This window comes from Maylandia zebra, linkage group LG3 (assembly GCF_041146795.1).
Source record: "Maylandia zebra isolate NMK-2024a linkage group LG3, Mzebra_GT3a, whole genome shotgun sequence".
NCBI classification, from domain to species: Eukaryota; Metazoa; Chordata; class Actinopteri; order Cichliformes; family Cichlidae; genus Maylandia; species Maylandia zebra.
Genome location: NC_135169.1, coordinates 46,069,316 through 46,096,642, shown reverse-complemented (window position 1 = coordinate 46,096,642; position 27,327 = coordinate 46,069,316). Strand labels below are relative to the sequence as shown.

Genomic DNA, 27,327 nt, shown 5'->3' with positions numbered 1-27,327 from the left:
TGGAGTGGAGACGACAGTGTGTATGTGTCACAGGCAGGATATATCTCATAATGATAAGTTATCTAAGCCAGCAGATACGCCTGATAGGAAAAATGAAAGACGCTCGCAAAGTGAGCACGGCTCCCTCCCTCCCTGCGTTACACACATGCACGATGACACATGATCCTCGCTCACTCCGTCTGTCTGTTACGTGGAGTGCTTATTAGCAAGTTTATTGATGGCCTCTTAATTATGTCTGCTTATCTTCTCCTAAAGAAAGGACCCTGCCCCCGGACTCTAATCTCAGCTACACGACAGCGCTCGCACACACACGGCATGTTCATATTTACATCCAGTCTTTCTCACATGTTCTGTTTCTTATCCATGTAGGTCTCTCCTGCTCACTGCTGAAACCTTCATTAATACACACAAACGCACACACACGGGTATTTTTCAGATAATCTATCTGATAAAAGTTCCTCAGAGCGTCATGTACTGACTCCAGCCTAATTTGTTTACCTTTAACCACCACCACTATTCCCAGCCTTGCCTTCTTCTCTCAATCCACAGTTTTCGAACCTTTTCCTCCTTCTTACACCTTCCCAATTTTCCTCCCTTCTTCTCTCCTCCTCTCCATCCTTAAACCTCCTCCTATCCCTACATCCCCTCCTCTTCTTACCTCCCTCCTTGCTTCCACCTGCCTATCTCTGTCCTTCTTTATCCTTATCTCACTATCTCCTCCTCACTGTTTTAGAGTGCTTTTAGTTCTTACTTCCTCTTCCCTATCTTTGTATCTCTCTGGCTTTCCAAGATATATGGCTTTTGCCTCCTGCTTCCTTTCCTCCTATACCCTTATTATCTCCTTAGCTCCTGAAAAATTTAAGTCCTTGAAGCTTTTTTTCACCCCTTTTCTTTAAACCTCTTAAACCCCAAGGGTTTTTTTTTTCTTAAGTTCCTGCTCAACTTGTCTGCAATTACAAACTCTGTATAAACAATCTTGGTATCAAAATAAAGCTAATGCTTGTGAGACTTCATCAGAGGTGTAAATATTACAGAAGATGGTATTTTGTAAAGGTAGCTGGTCAAAAGAGCTTGCAAAGAAAAGCGTCTGGACTTCTTTAAGTTGCTTGAAGACCTTTCACCTCTCATCCGAGAAGCTTCTTCAGTTCTAAGGTCAAATGGCGGAGAGTCCCAGATTTAAACCCAGTGGAATTTAAACTTGGAGTAATTAGGACCCTACACCACCGGGCAGAACATGTTCCCTCTAAGCCTGAAGGGAAAAAGAAGGAACACACACATGTAAAGGAAGCACTCAAAACATGCAGTTATCCTAATTGGGCGTTCATAAGTCAGCAAAGAGGCACAGAAAAGAAGATCAGACACCAGCGAGGGAGGATAAGAAGGACAGACGCAACAACATTGTCATCCCCTATGTAGCCGGTGTATCAGAAAAACTCAGGAGAGTTTTCTCCAAGCACGACATCCCAGTGTACTTCAGACCCAGCAACACGCTCAGACAAAAACTGGTTCACCCGAAAGACATAACTCCAAAACACAGACTTAACAATGTGGTGTATGCTGTACAGTGCAGCGAGGAATGCTCAGACCTCTACATTGGAGAGACCAAACAGCCACTTCCACAGCCACTGCTGATTTTCTAACACTGGAATATTTCTAACATTTTGAGTTATTTTCCAGTGTTAGAAAATCACCACTGCTCAGTGTTAGCCATTGTTAATCTTCAAAACTGACTAGGTTACTTTTAAACATATAACACTGTCAAAAGTGTTAATTTAACACTCAACAGTGTTGTATTTAACACTCAGAGGTGTGGACCCATATAGACACTCTCTAGTGTTAATTTAACACTGGAGATTTGGCTGTGTAGGGTGGGGCTAGGTTTCACAATGAGCTCACCCGAAACCCTGGCTGACTGTGACCCACACCCATTTTCACACCTTGGCTCATGTGATTAGGTCGAGGATCATCAGGGGGTCCTTTGTCCCTCTTTGGGGGGAAACTCCCACTGGGTTTAAATCTGGGACTCTCCACCATTTGACCCTAAGAACTGAAGAAGCTTCTCGGATGAGAGGTGAAACGTCTTCAAGCAACTTAAAGAAGTCCAGACGCTTTTCTTTGCAAGCTCCTTTGACTACGATGACCTGGATGACTGAGAACCTTCACAGACATAAAGGTAACTGAGGATGGATCACAGAAAAATAAGATTTGCTTGCTTATTTATTTATTTTATTTCATAGCATATAACCCCTTTGAAAATATGCTGTAGTAGACAACAAACTCCAGAAAATCATGAATCAATGTGTGGAAATTATCTATGCAAAGGCTGAGGCTGAAGTTACAGAGGTTTTAGTGAAGACATAGCCAGTCATTTTGCAGTTTGGCACATTTGGCTCAGTCTGTGAGAGCTGAAATGTTGTAGTTATTGAACAGCAGAAATTATTTTACTTTATTTACCTGCTTGAAACATGCTTGTCTTTGAATATTTTGTAAAGAATTGCCCACACATGTTCGTAATGTGGCTTGCATGAATGTAATTTGCACAGTGAAAATAATTTCCGGGACTTTAAATTCTGAGGGGCAGTAACTTTGGCTTCTATTAGCATGATTGAGCCAATCGTGATCTTGATTAAATGAGCCAATAGAATTACAGTAAGATCCCTGCGTTTATATCAATCCCATAAATCACCGATTGCAAGGCGAGAATTCCATGTGACGCAAAATTCGAGACACTCGCTGTCATCCAATTAAATCGCTGTAACTGGGCAGAAAACTGGTGTTGTGTTTTGATGAGAAACAGCTCTGAGGCATTGTGGGAAATGGAGTTATTCAGGGAATGAGACATAACCGCAAATTTTTAAGTTTTGGAATGAAAGCTCAATTCATGCTACTGTTTTTCAAACAAGAAGCGTGACTTTGGTCTTTGTGGCTGGTCCAGTTAATTTGCGTTATGTGCTGTCGAGTGAATGGGTGTTTGGAGCTTTGTGTTTGCATCATTTCGCAAAATGTGCCTACCTGCGCTCTTAATAGTTTGCTGTTTAGCTGCGTTTGTTGGTCGTAGAAATGGTTTGTATGAGCTTTTAGCTGAGATCTTGTCATTTCTGGGGCTAACGCACAGGCGTCAGAGCCTGGAAAACCAAATGTTCCCACTCCTGCCCTCAGTCACAGCAGTGTTGGGGTTCAAGAGAAATCAAATTGTTTTAACTAGCTTACTAAACCTGTAGAGGTGCCATGTTTTGGATCATTCTGTCTTAACTTAAAGCTTTCAGTTATTAGCCCATTAACACAGGAATGAGTAATGGTCCGTATGAAGCTGAATTTCTTGGATTAAGACTTTCTTTTTCTACTTCTACCTCTGATGGCAGAGCAGCCAGCACAGTGTGTAGGTTAAGCAGCAGTATATGAAAAAGGACCTGTGTGTGTGTGTGTGCTCAAAGATTCAAGTAGATTTGGCGTGAACAAACACTCCCTCTTTGTCAGGGTGGTTTTTTTTATTTTATCTCCAGGTCCAAACAGAAATGTCTTCATTTCGCAGCTCTTCAAAGTTAAAGCCCTCCAAAAAGTCTCTAGTTCAACGAGAGCTGACAAAAAGTCAATACCCTCCATCAGCCTCCACCTTTGTAAGAATAATCGCACCTACTGCACCCAGACATGACAAGCAGCTACTAAAATAGACCTTTCTGTCCAATTCATGCTCAACGAAGCAATACTCAGAAAAGCACAGCACAAGAAAAATCCCTCCATCTGAATTCTGATCACATTAAAAACACAACTATCATCGTTTCTCTTTCGGCTGGACCTCTGACCTGTGGGATCCCACTTACATCTCTCTTTATCTCTCCTTCCTCCTCCTCCTCCTCATCCACTCTCTCCATATCCTCAGCTAGAGGTCAAACTTCAGTCTGTCCTCGTCTGCTCTAATCACACCATCTCCCATCTCAATTTTAGTCTAAGAGAGAGCAAGAGGAAGCAGCGGATGCTTCACTTCATAGCCCACATTCCTGTTTTTTTAAAAACAGCATTTGCACAGTTTTATAGTAAAATCAGCGGCTTCCTCATTTCACACTTAGAAAAACAGCAAATGTTTGTGTCGATGCGCCTGCCAGGAACTCTGAGGAAGCTGTACTGATAGTGTAATTCGCATGGATCACACTTATTTTATGGTAGCATATATGGACAGAGACACAGCCTTCTGTGAGACAGCCCTGTGTGCAGTCGGGCCCTGGTGTTTCCCTTCCTTCATTCAGCCCAACATTGTGTTCATGTTTGCTGATTTCAGCTGTTCATGTTATTTACACATATTCTGAATTTAAATTGTTTTCTCTGTGTTGCCAGTGCATGCAATAAACCGGCAGACAGCTTTGTCCATCTGCTACATGCAATCTTTGTGGTCATTACCCTGTTGCAGTTTCTAATGAATACAGATGGGTAGTTTCCCCTGTTTAAAATTCTGGCTCCATAGTAAACTGGTCAATCATTTCTCCAACTGGAGAAAGGAGCTGTGCTAACAAATCACATACAAGCAAGCATGTGACCCTGGAGAATACATTTTTCCAAGCTATTAGGAAACTGTATCGCTGGGGATTAACCCACATTCTATGTTTATGGTTATTTATTTTTATTTAAGAAATTGTCTTGTGTCCAATCACTTCTTCTCACTTGTCTATGTCCTCATGCAAATTTGTGTCAAATAGGAGAATCATCCAGCATCACCGCCTTGGATCTCTTGCACCCAAGATGACGAGAACCCCCATTTGTCAGGAAATGGCTCGAGGTAAATGACAGAGAAGGAGCCAACACAAGAGAACTACTCTAAGAAAATATAATTTATTAAACATGAACTAACATAAAGATCAAAGAAGGTTGACGTAAGGTGAAAGGAAGGAGCGACCAGAGAACATCTGAGAAACGTTCTGTAGTTTTGTACGCCCCTGTGAGCTTCCTTACATCTGTCAGCCAATCATCTGCCAGATTAGGCAAAGATCTCCTCCATGACAGTGGGAGGGGCATCTAACTCTGGCACTAGAATTGCCGTGGTAACTTATGCTGAACATATAACAAGCTGTGGACCAGGTTGTGTTCAGAGTCATGGAAAAAATCTTTTATAAAAAGCACCAAAGTGACACTAAAAGATCACAGAACACATTATACATGAAACCTGTGGGGCTGATACACCCAGATGGCCCCATGCAGTCGCATTAAAGAAGCACAAACTGTAAGCACAAAGGAATTTACATGAATTCTGTTTCAGGAATTTAGATAATGCAAGAATAAGTTTTATCTCTGGTTTCTTCCTGATAGGTTTGTTTTGTGTAAAAGAAGAGTCAAGTGTCAGTCCTAGTGTCAGACATGTTTAAGGCTCTGTGCACTGAGCCTGAAGCAGAAATCGTAGCTTAACGGAAAAGGGTTTTTTTCTGCCATGATAGCCATTATCTTTGTTTGAGATCTTAGGTTTTGTTGAACCAGGTATCACAAAGAAAACCTTTCGGACACACGATACACCGCTCAGCTACGCTCTCTGCATTTTGTTAGAAGAAGTACAAAACTTAGCCAAACACAGCAAAGTAACAACAGCACCTACCGGCATCTGAAAGGTGTGGCAGAGAGCTATACAAATACAATTTTAAAAAGTCAAATAAAGTTCATTTTCACTTGGATTATAGTTGTACAAGAACTTATGTGTAGTAAGCTGGAGCACTTTTTTGAGAATTGATCGTTTGAGAGGTCTTCCAACCCTAATCACAAGGTCTTTTTTCAGTTTTGTTTTTTCAATTAGAATCAACCAAGAAACGTCCTTGCACTCAAGAGAAAGCATATAAGACGCTGGCATAGCCTTATGTGAATGGGTAGAGTTGGTACACAACACTGGAATTTCCTCAGCTCTGCATTAGGCACTAGGCATTAGCTTGTTAGTCTGTCATAAACATACAAGCCTACATATGTGAAATACCTCAGCCTGTATGAATGTGCAATGAACCTACAACTGATTGCAGATCTGCAATAAGGTGTGTTGAAATGATGAGGTTACATTTAAGAGAAGACGGACATAAATTTGTGATGAAAAAGGGGTTAAATAAGTTATAAGTTATGTAAGTATTCAATGCTTCACCACCTATGCCTGCATGAAAACATGGGTTAACTTATTAGTTATTAAAGACGTGATTGATGTTCTAGAGATTTGAGTCATTATGGAAGAAAACGTCATGAGTCTAAATCTGCATTGTGACCTTACTGAATGTCAGCACCCGACACTCCCATCATTTACCACTTCAGCATGTCTAATGAAACTCAAATGGTTTAAAAATAATGATGATAAATATCTTTGAATGGCTGTCTTCATGGCGCAAAGGCCTTGGGTGGCTTACAGCATATGGCGTCCACATATGTGGACATCACATTTTGGGTTTTTAGACCAAAATTCTCAATTTTGCTCTACAAGCACCTGATATCCACTTATGAGGACATTATACTGCTACTGTTCTATCAAAATTTTAAACAAATATCCTCATATGTAGCTCTCGTTTTTCTTGGAAACAAAAATTAGGTAAAAAAAAAAAAACAAATCTGTAATTCTTTGTTTTTACATTCAATATGCCCAAATATCAAAGAGAAATTAAAAATGCATGCCATGGAAGAGTTCGGGTCTTAGGAGGTTAAGGATTAAAAACAGCTAGGTACCCTGGCTGCCTTTCATAAACACATAACCACACATAACAGTAGCAGCTCATTGAGCTGGGTATAATTTTCATTTCTATATCTGTATACAAATTTAGAACAGGTAAATATTTTAACCATATCAATGACGGAATCAGACTAAAGCAGACTGCGTTAGCTTTTTTGCGTAAAGATTCTTTAAGTAACTCCTAAATAAGTCAAACCTGACTTGAACTGTGACTGCACAAACACTTCTGGTCCTATAGAAGTCTAATGGGGAAAAAGGGTCCTGACCTCAGTAAATACTTTGCTGATGAGTTTTGGGCCCATTCACTTGCTTTTGGTCATACAGAATAAAACATCAAGTCAATCCATCCATTTTCTTCTGCTTCTTCAACTAAGTTTTATTTAAATACCACCAGATCACAACAATAGTCACCTGTTCAAGCTTTATATTGCAAGGTAAAGACCCTACAATAACACAGAGAAAACCCCAACAATCAAACAACCCCCTAACAGCAAGCACTTGGTGACAGTGGGGAAAGGCAAACTCCCTTTTAACAGGAAGTAACCTACACCAGAACCAGCTTCAGGAAGGGGCAGGCATCTGTAGTGACTGGTTGGGGGGGAAGGGAAGGAGAGACCTTCTCTATTTTACTGTGTAGTTCACAGTTTTTTTTACTGTTTTTCTAGAATATCATTAAATTTACATAAATAAACTGATTTTACATGTCAAATGTAAAATAACATAAAATCACTGTAAATGTAATAAAACATATTTTCTTATTTTTTAAATATATTTTTATACATATGCATAGTTACATTGTTAACTGTGAACTGTTAAATTCAAATGTAATACTATGGAAAAATATATAAAATGATCAAAAATTAATGAGAACAATTAATAATTAAAGGAGTATTTGAATGATAATTTTGCTGAAAATTTTATGTCATCTTGGTCTGTTTCAATAATTCAGAGGTAATAAGTGAAAATATAATTAATATGAATAAAAACTTAAAAAAAAAAACATTAAACATTGCACGGCCACGCTGTGCTAATTATATATTTTAAAAAATAAATGTAGAGGTAGGAACTGCAACATTCCTGAACAGAAATAGGCCTCTGCACCTGGGGCGAGGGCACGGTCATGAAAACAATGTGACATGCCATTGGATGTTGGGACACATAACGAAATGACGCTAAACATTGGCCAATGAATTTGAACTAACAACCACAAGGTTGCGGGTATGGCTTTTGGAAAGCGCGGTGGAAGAGAGAGGTTGGTGAAAGATCATCCACTCAGTGCTGCAAGGCAAGTATGTCAAACTCAGATTAGTAGAATTAAGTTAGTATTGCTTGACCACTATGGGTCGTAGTTTACTGAGACGGTAAAAGGCATGGAATCCCTAGCTATGAAAGCAAAGCACATCGTCTGTCAGTATCCGGTCTTTAAGTGATGACGTGACAAATCCTGCTTCCGGGCCCAAAGTAGTCTCGTTTAATATGGCTTTACTGTTTTTAACATGTTTAATGTTTTGTATTTTCTTCTATTTATTCTCAAAAAGCCCCTAAAAACTTTTATTACTGCTAATCATTTTAAAGCTCAGTTTTTAAAACTGTACGATGTAACCAGTGTTGGTCAAGTTACTTGAAAAAAGTAATCAGTAACTAATTACCGATTACTTCCCCAAAAAAGTAATCCCGTTAGTTTACTGATTACTTATTTTCAAAAGTAATTAATTACTTAGTTACTTAGTTACTTTTTAAAAATACGATTTACAACCTGAATAGGTGATAAAGCAATAGATCTTTCAGCCCAATTCTACTTTTTCTGCATAATTCATCATACAAAATGTAATCAAATGGAAAAGTCTCTTTTTGTCATGGTCCTGGGTCATTTTGACCCAGCGTTTTGTGTTTCTTTGAAGTCATTTTTGTGCCTCGTGTTTATTCTGATTTTGTATTAGTTTAGGGTTGAACCTGAAGTTTGGTGTGTATTCAGCCCTACCTGTGTCTGTCCTTGGTGCTCTGTTCATGTCCCCGTGTCGTGTTGTAAATCAGTCTGTGTTCCCTGCTTTACTTTGAAGGCTCGTGCCCTAGATTTCCTGTTCTATTCTGAAGGTCTGTGTCTGTTGTCATTGTGTTCAGCTTGTGTCCTCCAGTCATCATGTGTATTCAGATCAGCTGTTCTTCCCTCCTGTGTGCGATTACCCGATTACCTTGTGTGTGTGTGTGTGTGTGTGTGTGTGTGTGTGTGTGTGTGTGTGTGTGTGTGTGTGTGTGTGTGTGTGTGTATATATATAGTGGGTGTCGGTCTTTGTTCGTTGTCGGCTCGTCTGTGTTTCTTGGTATCTTGTTCCTTAGTCTACGTCTCTCTGCTCCGCTCTCAGTTTTGTAGATTTCAGGTTTGCTCTTTAGTTTCTCCCAGTTTAGGTTTGTCATTACTCATGCTTCATTGCCTGTTTTTGCCACTGCCACCGTGTAAATAAACTTCACTCGTATCATCAGTTGCTGCATTTTGGGTCCTCCTTTTCCTCCACTCCACACGGCTCACTCCGCCAGCCGTGACAGTACGAGCCGACCAAACATGGACCCAGCAGCATTCGCACCTACCCAGGAGTTTCGGGAGGAGGTAACCGACACGGTCGCAAGGTTGGTAAACCTGTGGCTCGAGCAGGAGGGAGAAGAGTTCCACCGCGCTGTAGAAGCCAGGCTACAGCAGCTACTCTCTGCACACTCCTGGCTGCTAGACTCGCTTCACCCGCTGGCACAGGACTTCCTCCTTCATGAGCTGCACCTTCGCCCTCCAGCCGCTACCGCTTCCCAACCCAGCCCGGCGGTGAAGATTTTGCCCGGCCCGCCGGAGGTTTTTCCCGGCCCGCCGGAGGTTTTGCCCGGCCCGCCGGAGGTTTTGCCCGGGAGGAAGCGATGATCGCGCCGTCGGCACGTCGCCCCACAGCCGGAGATTAGGACTTCGGAACTGCCGGCTGTGGTGAGTGAAAAAGACACTCCGTCTGTTTTGGCAGCTCGTGTGACTGTTTATTCCGGGGCTGTGTTTGTTGAGCCAGCTGCCCAGCCGGTAGCTCGGTTAGCTGCCCTGCAGCCGCTACCTCAGTTAGCCACTCAACCGTCACCTCCATTACAGTCACAGCCAGACCTATTAGACACTTGGTTACAATCCATGGCTCAGTCAATAGCTCAGTTGGCAAGAGACTCATCAGCCTTATTATCACCTATTCAGCCATCATCTTCACCAACTCCTCCTGCACAACAAGTTAAGTCCATCCAACCCAGAAAGAACTATTTTTCACCTGTTCATGTCAAGCAGAGAGACACACCACATAATGCAGTAGTCAGTCCGCAACAGCTGGCCAGTACAGAGACTGTGACGCACTCCAGGGCCTCCCCAGAGGCTGGGTTCCAGCCCCCAGCCAACTCTGGACCCCTGGAGGTTAAGAAGCCAGCTGAGGACTGCATTCGGCTGTCGCTGCCTGAGCTGAGTCAATGCTCCGTGCAGCTGCAGTCTGCCTTGTGTTTGCCAGAGGCCCGTGCGCCTGCTGGTTCTGAACTGTGCCTGCCAGAGGCCCGTGCGCCTACTGGTTCTGACCTGTGTGTTCCAGGGGCCCCGGTGCCCACTGGTCCAGAGACTGTTTTCGCTGGGGGGCCCGAGGAGCCCGTCCAGCCCCCTGCTGCAGCATCATCATCTGCCTCGCCTGGCCCGGCTTCAGCATCATCATCTGCCTCGCCTGGTCCAGTCTCCTCATCGGCTTCAGCTTCGCCTGGTCCGGCCTCCGCTTCAGCCTCATCTGGTCCAGCCTCTGCTTCAGCCTCGTCTGGTCCAGCCTCTGCTTCAGCTTCGGTCTCGTCTGGTCCAGTCTCCTCATCGGCTTCAGCTTCGCCTGGTCCGGCTTCTGCTTCAGCCTCGTCTGGCCCAGCCTCTGCTTCGGCCTCGTCTGGTCCAGCCTCTGCTTCGGTCTCGTCTGGTGCTGCGACGGCCACGCCACCTTCGAGTTCCGAACTGCCGCCTCGACATCGGCGGTCATCTGCCAGGCCGCTGGTGGAGCGTCATCGTCAATATGGACGACCTCCTAGACGCCGCCGCTGCCTTCCGCGCGGTCGGCCTCCAGACTTGTGTCATCGCCGCCGTTGCTGTCCGCACGGTCAGCCGCCTGAACTGCCTCCGCTCCGCCACCGCTGCCTTCCGCTCGGTCGGCTTTCGGAGCTGTGTCGCCGACGTGGCCGGCCTCAGAAGATGAACTGTCCTGGACTTCTGAGCTGTCAGCCTCTGGGCCGGCCTCCTGAACTGTGTTGTTGTTCTTGTGCTCCAGCATGTGTGTTTGTTTTGGACGAGTCACTTGGTTCGCTGGAGCTTGTTTTTGTTCGGTGGTGGTCCCTCCGTCCTGGACCCCCGCCGCCCGCCCTGGGTTGGTCATCTGTTTTTGTTTTGGGCTGTCTGGAGCCAGCCCTTGGTGGGGGGGTACTGTCATGGTCCTGGGTCATTTTGACCCAGAGTTTTGTGTTTCTTTGAAGTCATTTTTGTGCCTCGTGTTTATTCTGATTTTGTATTAGTTTAGGGTTGAACCTGAAGTTTGGTGTGTATTCAGCCCTACCTGTGTCTGTCCTTGGTGCTCTGTTCATGTCCCCGTGTCGTGTTGTAAATCAGTCTGTGTTCCCTGCTTTACTTTGAAGGCTCGTGCCCTAGATTTCCTGTTCTATTCTGAAGGTCTGTGTCTGTTGTCATTGTGTTCAGCTTGTGTCCTCCAGTCATCATGTGTATTCAGATCAGCTGTTCTTCCCTCCTGTGTGCGATTACCCGATTACCTTGTGTGTGTGTGTGTGTGTGTGTGTGTGTGTGTGTGTGTGTGTGTGTGTGTGTGTCGGTCTTTGTTCGTTGTCGGCTCGTCTGTGTTTCTTGGTATCTTGTTCCTTAGTCTGCGTCTCTCTGCTCCGCTCTCAGTTTTGTAGATTTCAGGTTTGCTCTTTAGTTTCTCCCAGTTTAGGTTTGTCATTACTCATGCTTCATTGCCTGTTTTTGCCACTGCCACCGTGTAAATAAACTTCACTCGTATCATCAGTTGCTGCATTTTGGGTCCTCCTTTTCCTCCACTCCACACGGCTCACTCCGCCAGCCGTGACACTTTTTAAAAATTGTTTTATTAGTTTTAACCTTTTAACTTTATGCATCAAGCAAAAATTTAATTATATGCGCCATTCTCTGACTGGAAGAAATTTGTTTAACATTTAAACCTATTTTCTGCACATTCCAGCACATAAAATAAAATATTTTTTTGTGTTTACACTCAGTCTTTCAAATAGATGCAAGTAAAACACAGCTGAAAATAAATAACATCAAAGACTAGCGATCCTGTTGCTCTATTTTCACCTGTAAAGCAGGAGTGGGTTAGGCGGATGTTTACCCTGGTGCAGGTGTGCCGCGGTCAGTTGAAGAATCCGCGAGTTTCTCTGTGAGTTTCCCATTACGCCGTTGCGCACTCGGTGCTTGCTTGGAAGTTTAGGGGGTTTTTTTCGCTGTAAAAAGAAGTTTTCTTCCCACGCACAACGGACGCTAATGTTTTGTCACTTTTTATGGAATCAAACTCAAAATAAAGTCAGTACTTCCACGGTTTAAACGCTGCACGCTCATACTCTCTCCCGCACTCGATATATGATCCATTGTTGATCTGCACACAGCTGTTGTCACGAACGTCGCACTCGCTTACGTCACTGTCATGAGACATTCTCGCAAAAAAATCACGGTTTTCGTAACGCAGTAACGCAGCGTTCCTGCAGGAAAGTAATGGTAATCTAATTACCATTTTTGCAATAGTATTTCCTTACTTTACTCGTTACCTGAAAAAAGTAATCAGATTACAAGTAACGCGTTACTGCCCATCTCTGGATGTAACTACAGCTCATGCAGCACTATATGAATGACTAACCTCATATTGTGGATGGATTCTCTCAGTTGTTCTCCTGGCTGAAGTTTGGTCTGTTTACAGCATCCTGCCATGCGATTACATTTGTCGCTGACCATTGAGAATCCTCATGTTAACTATTGAGTGGAAAAAAGTTTGCGTGCTAACATAGCTGTGTCACTAGCGGTCACGTAGCACATCATTATATACCAGCTAGCCAAACTTCAGTAACCCTACAAACGTCACTGCTGTTTAGTTTTCTGTCTTCATTTATGTCGGAAGTGATAGCAGAGCTGTACGTTTTAATTTGTTTCCAAAATCCCTCAGTCAGGACATGCTATATTGTATTTATGTATGATGGAAGGTAGCGAGCTAACTTCCTGCTAATTTCTAACTCCGTTAAATGTCATAAATTCCGTTTTCATGGATGCCTGGATGTTAAACGTAATTGTTACACCTGGTAAAGCAGCCACACTGATCATTTTATCACAGATGAAAGAATTTAGACAGTTTTCAACTCTCAGTGATGCCGCAGTGATTGTTTGACTTATGGACCTGCAGCGGAGTTTGAGCCCAGACAAGGCTAATGATGTCAGACTTAAAGACCGGATAAGGGCCCTGTGCTTCGTACGTCGCTTACTACATCCAAGATTAAATGAAACATCCAAGACCAAATCATCGCGCTAACTCTGAGCTCGCTATTCCGGTTCCCCGAACACACCTGTTGTTGACGATTAGTATAGCTGGATGAAGTAATGTGAGATCACTGGGTGGCCCAACAGGGGCTACGCATCGATAGTAGAAACATTGATCGGCAACCCTTTGATTGGTCGGCGAAAATGTCGAAGGAGCGCGCTCGGTATTTTTTGGCAGCAGAGCAAGAACTCTTGAGTGAGGGATTTCAGGAGTTTCAGAGTTTAATTAAAACGCAAGGGAACACTGCAAAGGCTGCAAAAGCAAGGAGAGAGGGCTGGCAGAAAGTTGCTGACAAATCAAACTCGTAAGTAATTCAATAATAACAATAATAATGGAGTGGATTGATATAGCGCTTTTCAAGGCACCCAAAGCGCTTTACAATGCCACTATTCATTCACTCTCACATTCACACACTGGTGGAGGCAGCTACGGTTGTAGCCACAGCTGCCCTGGGGCAGACTGACAGAAGCCAGGCTGCCATATTGCGCCATCGGCCCCTCTGGCCAACACCAGTAGGCGGTAGGGTAGATTTATCATATCACACCATATTATCCAATATTATATTACATTATATTATATTATAATATGTTATATTATATCCCCTTTCACATTAGAGCCACAACAGGACCCACTAGAACATGGGAACAAGTAAAAGTGAAATATAAGAATATTCTACAGAATGGTAATATTTATCACTTATATTGCTTGTCGTCTCTTGGAAAGAGACCCTGGAATACTCTGTTTGTTTGTTCATAACAGCAACCAAGAAAAGGGCAGAGCAGAAGAAGACAGGTGGTGGTCCTGCACCCCCTCGTCAACAAGTTGGTTAAGTGACTAATACCCTCACGGGAAAATCGATATCTCTCTATGAGCACACTGTCGCGCTGAGCTAAAGGATCCTGTCTGTCCCGCAATATACGCTGAATTCTGAGGACTCTCCTTATCAATCTTGCACCTTCCGCAATGGGTTGCTCGCGTAAACGGACAGGATATGACTGCGACAGACTTCCCAAATCCACCTTCGCTTTTATAGCCGTGGTCTCTCATCTTGATTACACGAAGTAATTTACAATTACTACTCTGAAATATGAATTACATCTGTAATAATCACATACATGTAATAGAATGTTAATAGTACATTTCCCTTTTTTAGGGAATGACCTGTATGTATCTGTGTGAAATCAATAAAAGGATCAAGTGCTGCATTATCTTTAGTTACATTGATGTTATTTATTTATGGTGAAACAGTGGTGGAATATCGCTGTTGCTTTCGTATGAATGACGCGGACATACCTGCGTGGCCGCGATCTAATCCTGTTTACATAAAGTAAACCTGCTCCCCAGCAGGTTTACGCTTACGGCTCTGTTGCTATGACAGCAAGTCCCGGATGGGCTTCGGGGAACCGAACGATCCAGGATCACGCGAAATCGTCAACAATCTCATCCAGCTAACTCACTTAGCGCGGTACGAAGAACAGGCCCAAGGTGCAGTTAGTGTACAGCTAGACCAGCCGCTGTCTTGCTGGCTAGCAGAGTTGTGTAAACACAGCAGTTGCAACGCCAATAGTTTCTACACCGCTAATACCCGTTAGGCGGCCCGCGACGACAGCTGCCACTGATGCATTTGTCTTAATGTTAAGTATGCAAATTAAGAACTAATAACCGAGCTGTTCCACTCAAGCAACACACCTGCACTCCTGTAGAGAGCTTGTGCTCGCCAAGATGTGCTGCATGATGAAGTAAGAGAAATAGTAAATAGAAGTAGCCCACTGTGCTAGCTTTGCCCTGTAAGATGTAAAGGATAAGCTAAGTATTTCCTTTTATTTTGTGAAAAGGAAGTAGGCTAAAGCAGCTGAGGCAAATTATTAGACTACATATAAACGTACATTGCATACATGTATTTGGATTTTGGCATTTCACAGTTTCAAAACGGGTTTTTCCAAACAAACATTTGATGTTATTGTAGCTGCAAGCATCTTGTATGCTAATTAGCAAAGAACCAGTTTCAGTTTGATTTCAATTACACCACTTCAGAACAAATCTCAAGGACCATGACTTATAATAATAATTATGATATAATCACTTGGCTTCGGTGCACCATTCGGTGACCACTGATTTAGATGCTTAAGAACATAGTTGGTGTAAGAGTGCTAATTATTGCAGCTTATACACACAAAAATTCAACCATATAGTGTAGCATTTATTCGTGTCCAATTTACACCTTAAAAAATTTGGTTGCAGATTATTATGCCAATTCATCTTTGCTAAAAATTGAGAGATGACATTTTTGTGATATTTCTGCTTGGTTTAAGGACAATAACAGAGTAGGCTGATCAAAGATCTACAAATTGAAATTTTTCATTTGACTTATAAGATTTTAATGCTCAGTGCAGACTTAATAAATGGTGAAGAGGACCTTCTATCACTCTCGATCCGTCTCTGCCCATTTCTGATGAATGACAACCTAATTGCATGATGGATAATTTAATGGCACAGGGAAAGCCCCGGGATTAGAAGAAATTCTCCTCTCGATTCTATGCAAACTCTCATGTTAAGGCAAGCATTTCCACCATACATTAACCGCACACACACGTATGGCTGCGTGTGTCCATACGTGATGTGTGCAGTGGCTTGGGAAGGTTGCACTTTGGCTTGCCTCCAGCTTTCCAGATTGATGGCACATTAAAGTGAAGGGCACGTTATGCACCTGTGCTTGTGTACCGCTGGGGAACAACACACAGGTAGACAGGATGCTGCAATCAGCAAGATGACTCACACACACACAAACACATGCATATACATATGAATTATGTGTGTGACATATAAAAGAAATTAACAGAAAATCCTTTACATAAGAAACGTGTGTGCTGTAGGTTCCAGTTTAAGATTTACACAGTATTAAAACTACAGACCTGCCTAAAGAGGGTGATACAGTGTAGACTGCAGCTCTTTTATCACCTGTGTGTATGTGTGTGTGTGTGTGTGTGTGTGTGTACTGCAAATGTAAACTGCAAGTCTGTCTATGCAATTTGCCACATTTCTTTCCAAAACAAGTACAGTAGTGTTTGTGTTACTGTGCACACATTGTGTGCGTATCCGTTGGAGAGTTGTCTGAAAAGCTGTACCTGTTCAATGTCTGTACACTAACACAATCAATTATGATTATATAAGGAAGACATTTGCCTCTGCTTCCTCTCTATAGACACTCGTAAGAGGCGTAATGCAGGATTATTCGTGCAGTGACTTGGAAACAGCACTGTAAATACAGTACAGGACAAGTGGTAAATATCTGTGGGGGTCCTGGGATTTGGTCCTGCGTGTGCTTGTGTCTCCCTGTGTTTGTGGCTGAATACGTTTCTCTTCACTGCAAAATACAAATATATTGGAAGCAGCCCTGTTTATCATACAGTATGCTGCCATATAGCCGCTCTTGCTCAGACATCAATAAAAGGGACACTTGATTCAGTATTACACTTCCATGAGGAATTTAGTTAAAATTGGAATGAAAGCAGCAGTAGTCCACTTGCCACACTGAGTTCTTTGGATGGATCATATGCCAGAAGCTCTGGATCTTGTAATTTAGGTTAATATCATTCATAGCAGTCTTAGAAGCCCCTGGCTGTTAAAGTCCAAACCCAGCTCATTGGGCAGGTTTTCTGTTATAAATTTACTTTGAATGACTTGTGCAAGCTGAAGTTTATGGACTGGAAACTAGATCACACTTTGGTTGGTATATAGTAGATTGCAAAAGTCTTGAACCACACTCTTTATATTTTTCTAGGAAAACAGGAGGTAGGTGCAGGGATTTGTTGAAAAACATGCTAACCTATAATAAAAAAGGTAAAAAAAAAAACTAAAAAAACTAAAAAAAAAACCTGAACAACACAGCTTGAACTCTTCTAGACAGGTTTTCTTGTAATTTTTTTAAGTGGTGTTCAATAATAGTTCTCCAGGCTTCTTAAAGGGTATTCAAAGCTCTTCTTTTCTTTCATTCTTTGTCAAGATAATCCCACACTGCTTTATTAATGTTGATGTCCAGGCTCTCAGTGATCAATGGTATGTTTTCCTCTTCAGGTATGCTTTAACTGGCAGCGTGTTTGGGATTGTCATGCTAATAAATGAAGCTATTCAAGCCCTGTGTCAGGTCTTTGCTGGATCTTTTGTCCTATTTCTTAAAGACACGACTTTCTATGCTGTTCATGTGCCGCAGATAGTTCTTAGGCCTGCCACTTCTTCTTTTGTCCTTCACTTAACCAGTTTCTCAAATTTTGTAGGGACATTAGCCAATTAGCAAAACATGCTAAACTACTAGCAGATTAGCATGTTTTGCTAATCTGCTAAGAGCTCTTTAAGAATCATCTTGTTGGTAGTGGTATTTTTTTGTTGTTGATTCAATTAAAGGAAAATCGAACAAATTATATTTTTATGACAGGTTATTAGTAACAAAGTGCCCAAAAAAATAATTTAAAATTATTTGTTGTCAGTGCAACACAACACTGGTTCGTCCTTTTAGTTATTCCTCTGAAAATGATCATGTGCAAGGACTGGACTGATATAAGTGAAAAGAAATGTCCAAAGAAAAACTCTAAAAGACCTTCAGAAAGCCTGGAGATCTACTTCTTATGACCAGTTATAGAAGAAAACATAACAAGTCTAACCCCATGTTAGCAACATTTTAAAAGAATTATATAAAGAAGCTATAAAGAAAAGGGTTGCTCGTGTGTGCTGTGTGCTGATCTGCCACGGGCCAGAGCACCTGTTAGTAAATCCTACACCACCACCCTGTGATCAGAGTACATTAACACGTAATCAGATACAGACGCAAGCAGAAAAGCATGCACACAGAGACTTTTCCCATAAGGCCAGCTTATCTTTGCACATCACTCGACAGCACTTTTGATGTGGTGCGTATGTGTTAGAATGAGAGGTTTATACACACAAACACACACAGAGAGAGTAAGAAAGGGAGATAAAAATGGCATCTGATTTCATGAGTTTTCTTTTGGAGAGCCTCACTTCGGTCAGGGACACTGTGTGGTGGAGCTGAAAGAGAGATCAGACTCCGAACGCGTGACCACGACATGTACGTGCGTGTGTGTTGTGTGCTTATGTGGATCTCCCTGCACTGCTGTGTGTCATCATGTTAGACAGAAGGGTCTCGTGCCGCTTGATTGTTGCTGCAGTCGTACGTCTGTCTGTGTTCCCTGTACCCCTAAACTGTCATCGCCATGTGATGCACGTTTCGCCCGGCTCCGCACAGAGACCATGCGGCAAATTGATTGCATATCAAATGCAAATGATGGCTTCGCTGCCCTCAGCATGTTAATATAATGGGTTAAACTACAAGCATTGATTAAAGGGACAGTCTTCCTGTAGGGGTTTGTGACATTGAGAAAGGCGATGTTGGGTTGGTGGTGATGGTGGTAGCGTTGGCTTGACGTTATTTGTTATTTGTTACTCGGGCTCTCAAGATGGTAAATCACAGTGTCTGATGCCAAAGCAGGATGTTGAGTATTAGGATTGATGAACTCAAACGTCTTCCCATGCACACACAAACACTGAGTTTCAGTTGTGTGTGATACGATCTCAACTGGAGGTCATTTGAAGAGCAACGTCTTCAGATCTGAAACTCATCGTGGCACTCGTTGCCCTGCTCTAATTACACTTTGACGCACTCAGTGCCTCGCTGTGCCGTGTCGTGCCAACAAAATGCCATACAAGCAGCTCGCTTTATTCCTACTAGGGTAGGAACTACTAGACTTCATAAACCAAACGTGTTCCAATCAGCGCTCACCCACAGTTCAGACAGATGCCAGATAAAATACAACACACACACACCCAGATACGGGCACTTCCACCAGAAATATTCGATTTTGTTTGATAATGATGATTGATGCTGATCCAAAAAAACTCTGCAGCAAAAACAAACGCCGGTTGTCTCCATAAATCAATTGTTTGGGAGGGGCGGGACTGAAAGCCCACATTGATCATCACACAGGGCAAATGTTAGCATCTCTGAATCATTTATTCTGGGCCCCATTTCATACACAACATCTGCCGCACTGGCAAAGACGGAGAGCAGAACCGGTTAGTAATCAGCTACTAATGCACTGCATGAAGCATGTGGTAGTAGTAGTTTGGCTGACAGCAGATTGAAGGCTGGTTATCTCTAACTAACTGTCAGTAACAGAGAAACTGAAAATAAAAATGTGGTACACAAAAAGTGCTTTACGATGGCTCCTGTGAACTCGCACCACATGAAAAGCTGAATCAGAGATTTTTCTGGTAACAATGTCTCCATTAAATCCATCCATCCATTTTTCTTTAACATGCAATTAATTCAAGTGATATCAGAGTGTGTTTTTGGGACCCTTGAAAGAGCTACAAATATTTGAAGTGTTGTCTTTTAAACTCCTGTCTATAGTTGCATTTTAATAAACATGGGCCATTTTCTAATGTTGGGTAAGGACTGTGGTTTTAACCCTTTCACGCATTGTTGTCACTACAGTGGACAGCTATTCAAAGGCTGTTTTCTCCTATTTGTGTCAGTGTTGATGGTGCACTTGCACATAAACCATTACATTGGGCAATGATCTGTCACTCCATATCCTGCCACCCACTGGTCGTTTAATGTTACTATAGATGTATGACGTGTTTCATTGTAATTATTGTTATTTAACCCTTTCATGCATGAAATTCTGATTGTTGTTGTCATAATTGATGCATTAAAGGGTTAATTAAATAGACATGTTGTCTTTCCAGTCACTTTATCTGTAATGCCCAATAACATTGCAGTTAAAATCCAGTTTACAACCTTGTAAAAACAACATTTTTGGTCTTTGTGGATAATAAGTTTGTTTTCTGATAGTGATAAATGCAACCTTGCGGTGGCGCACCAATGAGTGATGTCACAGTGGCAAGGTCTATCACATCCATACAGTCTATGGTGGGTTGAACTTTTCCTAGAATGTATCATCTGCTGAAAATTAGTACACCGGTATAATTTTAGAAGATAAAGCTGGTATAGGGCATGCATCACACCCACTGGTGATCAGTTAACAACTCAACCACATGTTACATCACATGGATTCACAATAACAAGAGTCTCTCTAGTGTCCAGTGAATAAACAAAGAAAGGACCAAAGAAAAGATGATTAGACACAGGAAGACACTGAGAGACGGACAGTTATAAGAAAGCAAGATGTCCTTGAAAAGATAAGTGTATGTGTGTGTGGAGGAAGATCGGGGTGATCAAAGCTATGGGCGAAAAGAGAAAAAAAGAGAGGTGAGATAGAGAGAGAAGGAGAAAGCTGATGGATTGACCAGCAGGAGGAGAGAGGGAGAACGCTGATAAAGAGAGAGACAAACAGAGAGGCAGAGAAAGAAATATAGTCCTCCCTCGTGTGGCCTGTCCAGAGTGTCCGGTCTACGAGGCAGTAAATCGCCCCGGTTCAATGTGTGCTCTCCAAACGCTGCCGCACGTTATTGATAAATCAGTGTGTGTTAATGAGAGGAGCTGATGTGCCCTGATGTATCACGACACAACAATGAGCCTCGGACACACTCACACGCACACACACAGAGTCAGGCTGAAGTGTGCATGCCCACTATTGTCACACTGTCATTCCTCTTTTGTCTCTGATACAAATGCACGCAGATTTTCTCTCTGTGCTGCACACACACACACACACCAATTTGCCGTTGCTGGATGAACACTTGGCCCCCGTGCTGCAGAAACAACTCCGAGTGTTATTCTATCCTGTTAACAGAAGAGAGGAAGGTTTCCACAGCAGCTCCAGCCGGCAGTCAGAGGACAAGACAAGCTATACTGGTTTCGCTTTGATATCCAATAGGCGGCTTAACATCCTCATTAGATCATATCAACCCTGCTTACACACACAAGCACAAAGCCGGGGTGAAATTATCTCTCTCCTACACACTCTACCTAAATTATCATAAAATCTCATCATTTGTTTGTGTTTGTCCCTGTATGAGTGTGTGGGTTTGTATGTTTGTACTTGAAATTGTGTCTCTGCTCAGGGTGGTTTGTGTGTGTGTAAGTGTGTGTGTTTGTGTGGGGCAAGATGACCTTGTTATAAGCTGAGTGGGCTGTAGTGCTGGGGCATCATTAGTATGGTTTAGGTGAGGGTTAGAGGGTGTGTGTGTGTGTGTGTGTGTGGAGGTGCAGGAGTGAGATAGCGGGAGAAATGTGGTGACAGTAGAAGAGGGAAGGTAAGGGGGAGATGTATGTGGGTCGGGCCAGGACACACAAACACACGTCACTCCGGCCGTCACTACAGCACAGGTACAAAGCGAATGTTTGAGGACACATACGTGCGCACGCACACACAATTGTTTCAGAGTACACCTCCTCCTCTCCTGCAATAGCCTCAAATGGTCTTCAACAAAGGGAACCTGAAGTATCCAGTCACAATGTAGTGACGTACTAGCAGAGAGCGGTTGACACACGATAGCGTAAACACGCACGCTTACAGGCATACGGAAAGACTGAGGTGCACGTTTGAGGTGTCTGTGGAGAGTCCCTGACACACTGGTCTGTAAATACGGTGGGCAGATTGTTAAACTGGCACACAGCAGCTCATCTGTGCTGACTCATGCCACACAACTCTCTAGATTTGAAGTTTTCCATCGGTTAATGTATTCAAAATGGCACTACAAGATTACATAATTAAATGAGCTCTGGTAGGCTGAATAAATCATTTCACTAATGCTTTCTGCTTACTTATAGGATATGGCATTTTGTGTGCTTCGTCAAAGGATTGAATCCCCACCTAAATTTGCACCAAGCTGTGTAATCTCCTTTGGGGTTCCCTGGAAAAGACCTGCAGCACATCATAAGTGGTATCAAAACTACCAACCTTTCCACATTTTTCTCCAATAGGTTGTATCAGAACATTCAACAATAACTCAAGCTGTGTAACATTCGCTATAGAGTAGGAAGCAAAGATAGATTAACTTCCAGGTTCTTAAAGGTAAAGTCAATGTAGAAGCACTTTAACCCTGCAATCTCTTCAATAACCAGCAGACTAGTAATATTGGCTTTATTTTTAAACACACAACAAGACCCATCAAACATTTTAGACTTCCTGCGACTAAAAAGGTCCAGTTACTTCAGATGGAAACAAGTAAGGATGACAGAGACCGATTTTTAATGAACAATGGAAAAAACAAGGAGAAAAAGCAGCACAGATCACATTGCAAGTGGTCTGATGTTACAACGTTGGCTCGGAGTTAAAGATTCACTGCTGCTTTCTGGTGAGTTGTGGACTAACGTGTAACTTGAGTGAGTTAATGGTGCTCTGGGGTTGATCAGTGTTTCTCTACCTGCCTTCTGTAGATCATAACTTGAAATGGAGAAGCTGGTAATGTGTCTCAAACCACAGCCTCCATACGTGCCCGTGATTACGATAATAAATCCACAGGAGTGTGAGAAGCAGTGAAGCCAGCAGGATGTAAATGGCTTTAAACAATGGGAATGGTAGCGCACGTGGCCTTTTCCCAAGGAGCTGGCACTGCCACGGCCTGTCCAACATATTTTACAACCATAATTATAATATAGAGAGCAGCTGCCTCTATGGCAGATGCTGCTTCACACGCCAGAGGTTTCCCTACGTAATTATCACAAAGAACTCGGCATACCGCTAATAAATATCACACAGGTGCACAGGAACATGCATACTTTGCACAGAGTAGCAATAAAGGACAGCGGAGGGCAAGTAGACGGGAAAAGGCAATGTCCAAACTGGTCAGTCGACTATCACATCCGGTCACACACCTGTTCAGATTGTCAAAACTTTTATTAATAATGTGAAACATAGTAATGACAGCAGAATGTTGATATTCCTCAATGTAGTTCCCAATCATCTGAGTTCAATTAGATGCTTAAAAAATATAAGAAAGACAAATAATTAAATATACAATTAAGTTTTATGATCCCCAAATCCCTAATCTATGGAAGCCCATTTCTGCCACTAAAAAAAAAAGTATTTATAACTCAAAATTTCAAGTTATTTTCTTGAAATTTTGACTTACTTTTCTCAAAATTTCGAGTTAATAACTCAAAATTTTGAGTTAGCACTGCCAATCAGTAATTACGTGAATGATGTCATTTCCTTATTACCCGGAAGCTGAAGCCCTCAGCTGCAAATACTACAGCTAAGCTATCAGTATTAGAGCCAGTCATGAAAGCACAAATTGCTGATTATCTTCAGCGTGGCTTCACAAGTGATGAAATCCTTGTGTTATTAGCTGAATTAAATGGCGTTACTATCAGCAAACATACTCTCGAAAGCACCAATTTGTTGTGATCCGGTTTTGAGGGGGCATTCCATGTAGATTACTGACTGGCAGAGCTAACTCAAATTTTCAAGTTACTTTTCTCAAAATGAAAAGTAACTTGAAATTTTGAGTTAATAAGTCAAAATTTCGAGAAAGATAACTCGAAATTCGAGTTATCGATACGTTTTTAATTCCATACTAATCTGATGGTAGGGTTAAATCTGAAAAAAAAAAATCAAGGCACAAATATAATAAAATGACATACCTGAAAAATGATGTGCTTCATCTATTTTGGTTTTTTCCCCTGTCTCTAAAGCATATATGGCTAGCTCTAACCTCAGAGTTACACCTATTCCTAATCCTTTGTTAATTCAGTGAGGCTCAAGGCTCAAGTAAGTCAGTCGACCAGTTGACCAGTGTTGCCACCTTAGCGACTTTTTTTCTAAAAAGTGACTAGCAACAAATCTGGCGACTTTTTCTGGTGTTATTGGAGACTTATTTATGACGACTTTTTGATGTGAAAGCGCGTATCACTCTTACAGTCAACAAGCGGCGGGTACTGCCGTGGGCACCTTGCCTGTGCCAAAGCGCTATCAGGGCAGGAGATGTTCACACCAATGCATCCAAACTGCAAATGAATCGCGCACTGACTGTAACACAGTCAGTTCTTCTTTTGCTGTTATGTGGATCACAAGGTTTAAAACTACTTATAAACACACACAAAGTAACTCTACCAGAGTGCCTATTTCGGGTCACTTCTGCCAGTCCAAGCCCGGATAAAGGAGCAGGGTTGGAATTGTGACATTAAAAAAACAATAACTGCTAAAAGAAATTTTATTTGTAGTTCTAAATAAATTCTAAGTGCATTTAGGACATTTTTTACTCACTTTATGTCTCTTCCACGATGTCATTTCTGTCTCCAACAACGTAGGTTACAATTACATTAGCATGACCAATTATGCAAATTAGGTGATGACGTCATTTAGTGACTTCTAGCGACTTTTAGGACAGCCAATAGCGATTTTCCTTACTGAGGAGTTGGCAACACTGCCAGTGACCAAGTCCACTCCACTTGTATGTGTGCCTGTGTTTCACGACCAAGTCCTGCCTCTCTTTATCTAAATTTAGAAAAGTATTTTCTAACAGACCCCAAAGGTTTATATCAGGGGCACAAACCCTCTTGTGCAACTTGTGCAGCAAGGTCACCCTAATCAAACAAATCAACTGTTTAGTTCAGTGTGAAAAAAAAAACTTGCAAACAAGACATGTTAGTCCAAAGTGTGTATAGCCTGTTTTGAAGGAAGCACAGGGAGAGTAATGGCTGTCAGAATTACAAATGAGAGACCTCTTGACATTTTTACTTCCCAGTAAATCACTGCATGCATGGGCCACATTTACCGTAGGCTTGCAGATTACCAGAGTGTGTGTGCGTGTCTGTGTCAGTGTATGAGTGTGAATGTGTCCACATGCACCCTGACAAAGTCATCACTAAAGTCACAGCACAGGTTGGCTGATGCCTGTGGTGAGTGTTACAGAGCTGAGTGTATTAGCTGGAATTTACTCTGTCCATTTCCTGTACGAGCCCTGTTACAATAAACACAGGACATGTTGGGTACAGCTACCAGGAAGATGGGCTGGAATGTTTCCCAGATTCAGATTAAGTCCTGAACTGTGAAATTACAGGCTTTACAGCTGAGGATTAATCTGTCGTCTGGCAAGTCAACTAAAATTCAGTTATCCAGCAAACAGAGCAAAGAAAAAGAGGGGATTGGGTGGGGGTTACAGAGGGGAAGTGCCAAACTGGAAAAGGGGATTTGAATGAGGAAGGCCTTTACAAACTCACCTGGTCTTTTCTCCATTTTTCTCCCTCGACTGCCACATAATCGAACTTTTGATATTAATATGAGGATTTGCTTCTGGCAAAGTGACTTGTTGCTCTTCGGGCAGGGCTTTCGCTTGCTGGCGATCTGCCGGTTTGCCTGGGGGTCCTTGACCTCCCTGCGCTGGCGGATGAGGGAACTGGCAAGAGCGGCCATCTTCCCAGTGCTGACCCAGCTGCCCCCTCACCAGCCTCTGGCGGCTCGGTGGCACCCAGGTGTCGGGGGGTACCGTGGGCCACCCCCCTGCCCACTCACCCAGGGCGACGGAGCACCACTGAGGGAGGGGTGCAGAGCGGAGGAGGGGGCTTCCTAGGACGAATCAACTGGGAGGGAACAGAAAAAGAAGGAGAGGAAGGGAGGAAGAGTTGGAGGTGGAGGAAAGAGAAGGGTGGATCCTTTAAAAGCCCTCCCAAGTCTGACAACCACTGCTCACGGAGGTTTGGATGAGTGGTCGTTTGCCTTTATATGTCCTTCTGGGATTTGTGTGTTGTGGTTGGGAGACCGATTCAAGTAAAGCTTTCACATGTCACTCTACCTCTGCCAGGACGAGTCATGTTGTTATCCACCCAAATTCCAGTGCAGTGTAGCCGCTATCCCTCTGACACCTCTGTCCCAGTCTAAGAGTACTCCAAGCACAAATGAAGTTTGTCTCAAAACGGGACTCGTCGCATTATAAAACCAGAACCATTAAAAAAACAATGAAATTTAGTCCTCTTCACCTGCTCAGTCCCAAAAATAAGAAGCCTGATGCTGTTCACTGGGACAAAAAAGGGGTCCACACATTAACTCTCCAAAATGACAGGAGTATCACTGTTGGGACAGCCTGTGACTCCCGTCCTTTCTTTGCCTTCACCTGTAAAAATTCTCCACCTCGAACACAGTCAGAGCAAGAGAAGTAGAGGAAGAAGTAGTGACTGTCCGACCTGAGGTATCAGCTCTGCAAGCTGATGAAGGGATGCGGCTTCTGCTGAACGGAGCGCGGCTTGTTTCCTCAGCATCTTTCAGGCTCCCCTGGAATCCCCGTCACGTTCACCCGCGCCCTGAGAGAAGACAGGGAAAAAGACGGAGACTTGACAAATCCAGCATTTCCCAGAGATAGAGGTGACATTCATGAACGAGAGAGCGCGGGGACAGAGAGACAGACAGCGACACAGAGGGGGGGAGAGAGAGAGAGAGAGGGAGGGAAAGAAAGAGAGGGAGGGAGTGCAGTGAGTCTATCTATCCCTCCTGTCGGATCAGGCTCTCCAACTCTAACAGCAGTGCACTACACCACAGCAGAGCGGAGCGCTGTGTCCTTCAGAAACTCATGCCACTTCACAGCGGGGGGGAAGAGAGATGAATGAATAGAGGGAGACAGAGAGAGACGGTGGGAGGGAGAGGTGATGAGGAGAAGGGAGTGACAGAGGAAGGGGGGGTGTGCAAGCAGGTAGCTCTGCCTTACGGTGGGTGCTGTGTTGCCGGTGCGCATGCAAAAGTGTCTACTGGTGGGTGACAGCAGTGTGGTGTGGTTCTGCCGAGTCCACCTGCACAGTCCGCGTCCGTGTGAGAGGAAAGTCTGTGTCTCCGGTATAAGGCTTCTCTCAGCCCGATTGCACACGTGCAAGGGAGTGAATATGGGAGATGGGTGTGTGTGCATGTGTATACACTGTGAAGGTGTACGGGTGCGAGGGTGTGTGACACAGATGACCAGCATGTCGTGTAAGTGTGAGTGTGCATGTGTGACTCGCTTTCCGGCATGTTCCCGTTCACAGTGCATTCACCGAGCGTGTGCTGGCAGCGTGCTTCACACGCTCAATCCCTCCCTCCTCTCGCTCTGTCTGTCTCTCGCTCTCTCTCACACACACACACACACACACACACACACACACACAGACACTCCCTCCCT

At 43.2% G+C, this 27,327-nt stretch overlaps 1 protein-coding gene across 1 annotated transcript in view; it reads right to left on the bottom strand.

Annotated features, from left to right (window-relative positions):
* The window catches only part of fgf11a (fibroblast growth factor 11a), a 112,639-nt gene extending 85,912 nt beyond the window's left edge, over positions 1-26,727 (bottom strand). The window contains exon 1 of the mRNA XM_004571016.6: positions 25,406-26,727. Within this exon, the coding sequence (XP_004571073.1) occupies positions 25,406-25,598 (193 nt within the window). The 5' untranslated portion in view covers positions 25,599-26,727. The remainder of the gene's footprint in view (positions 1-25,405) is intronic.
* Positions 26,728-27,327: the final 600 nt, after the last annotated feature.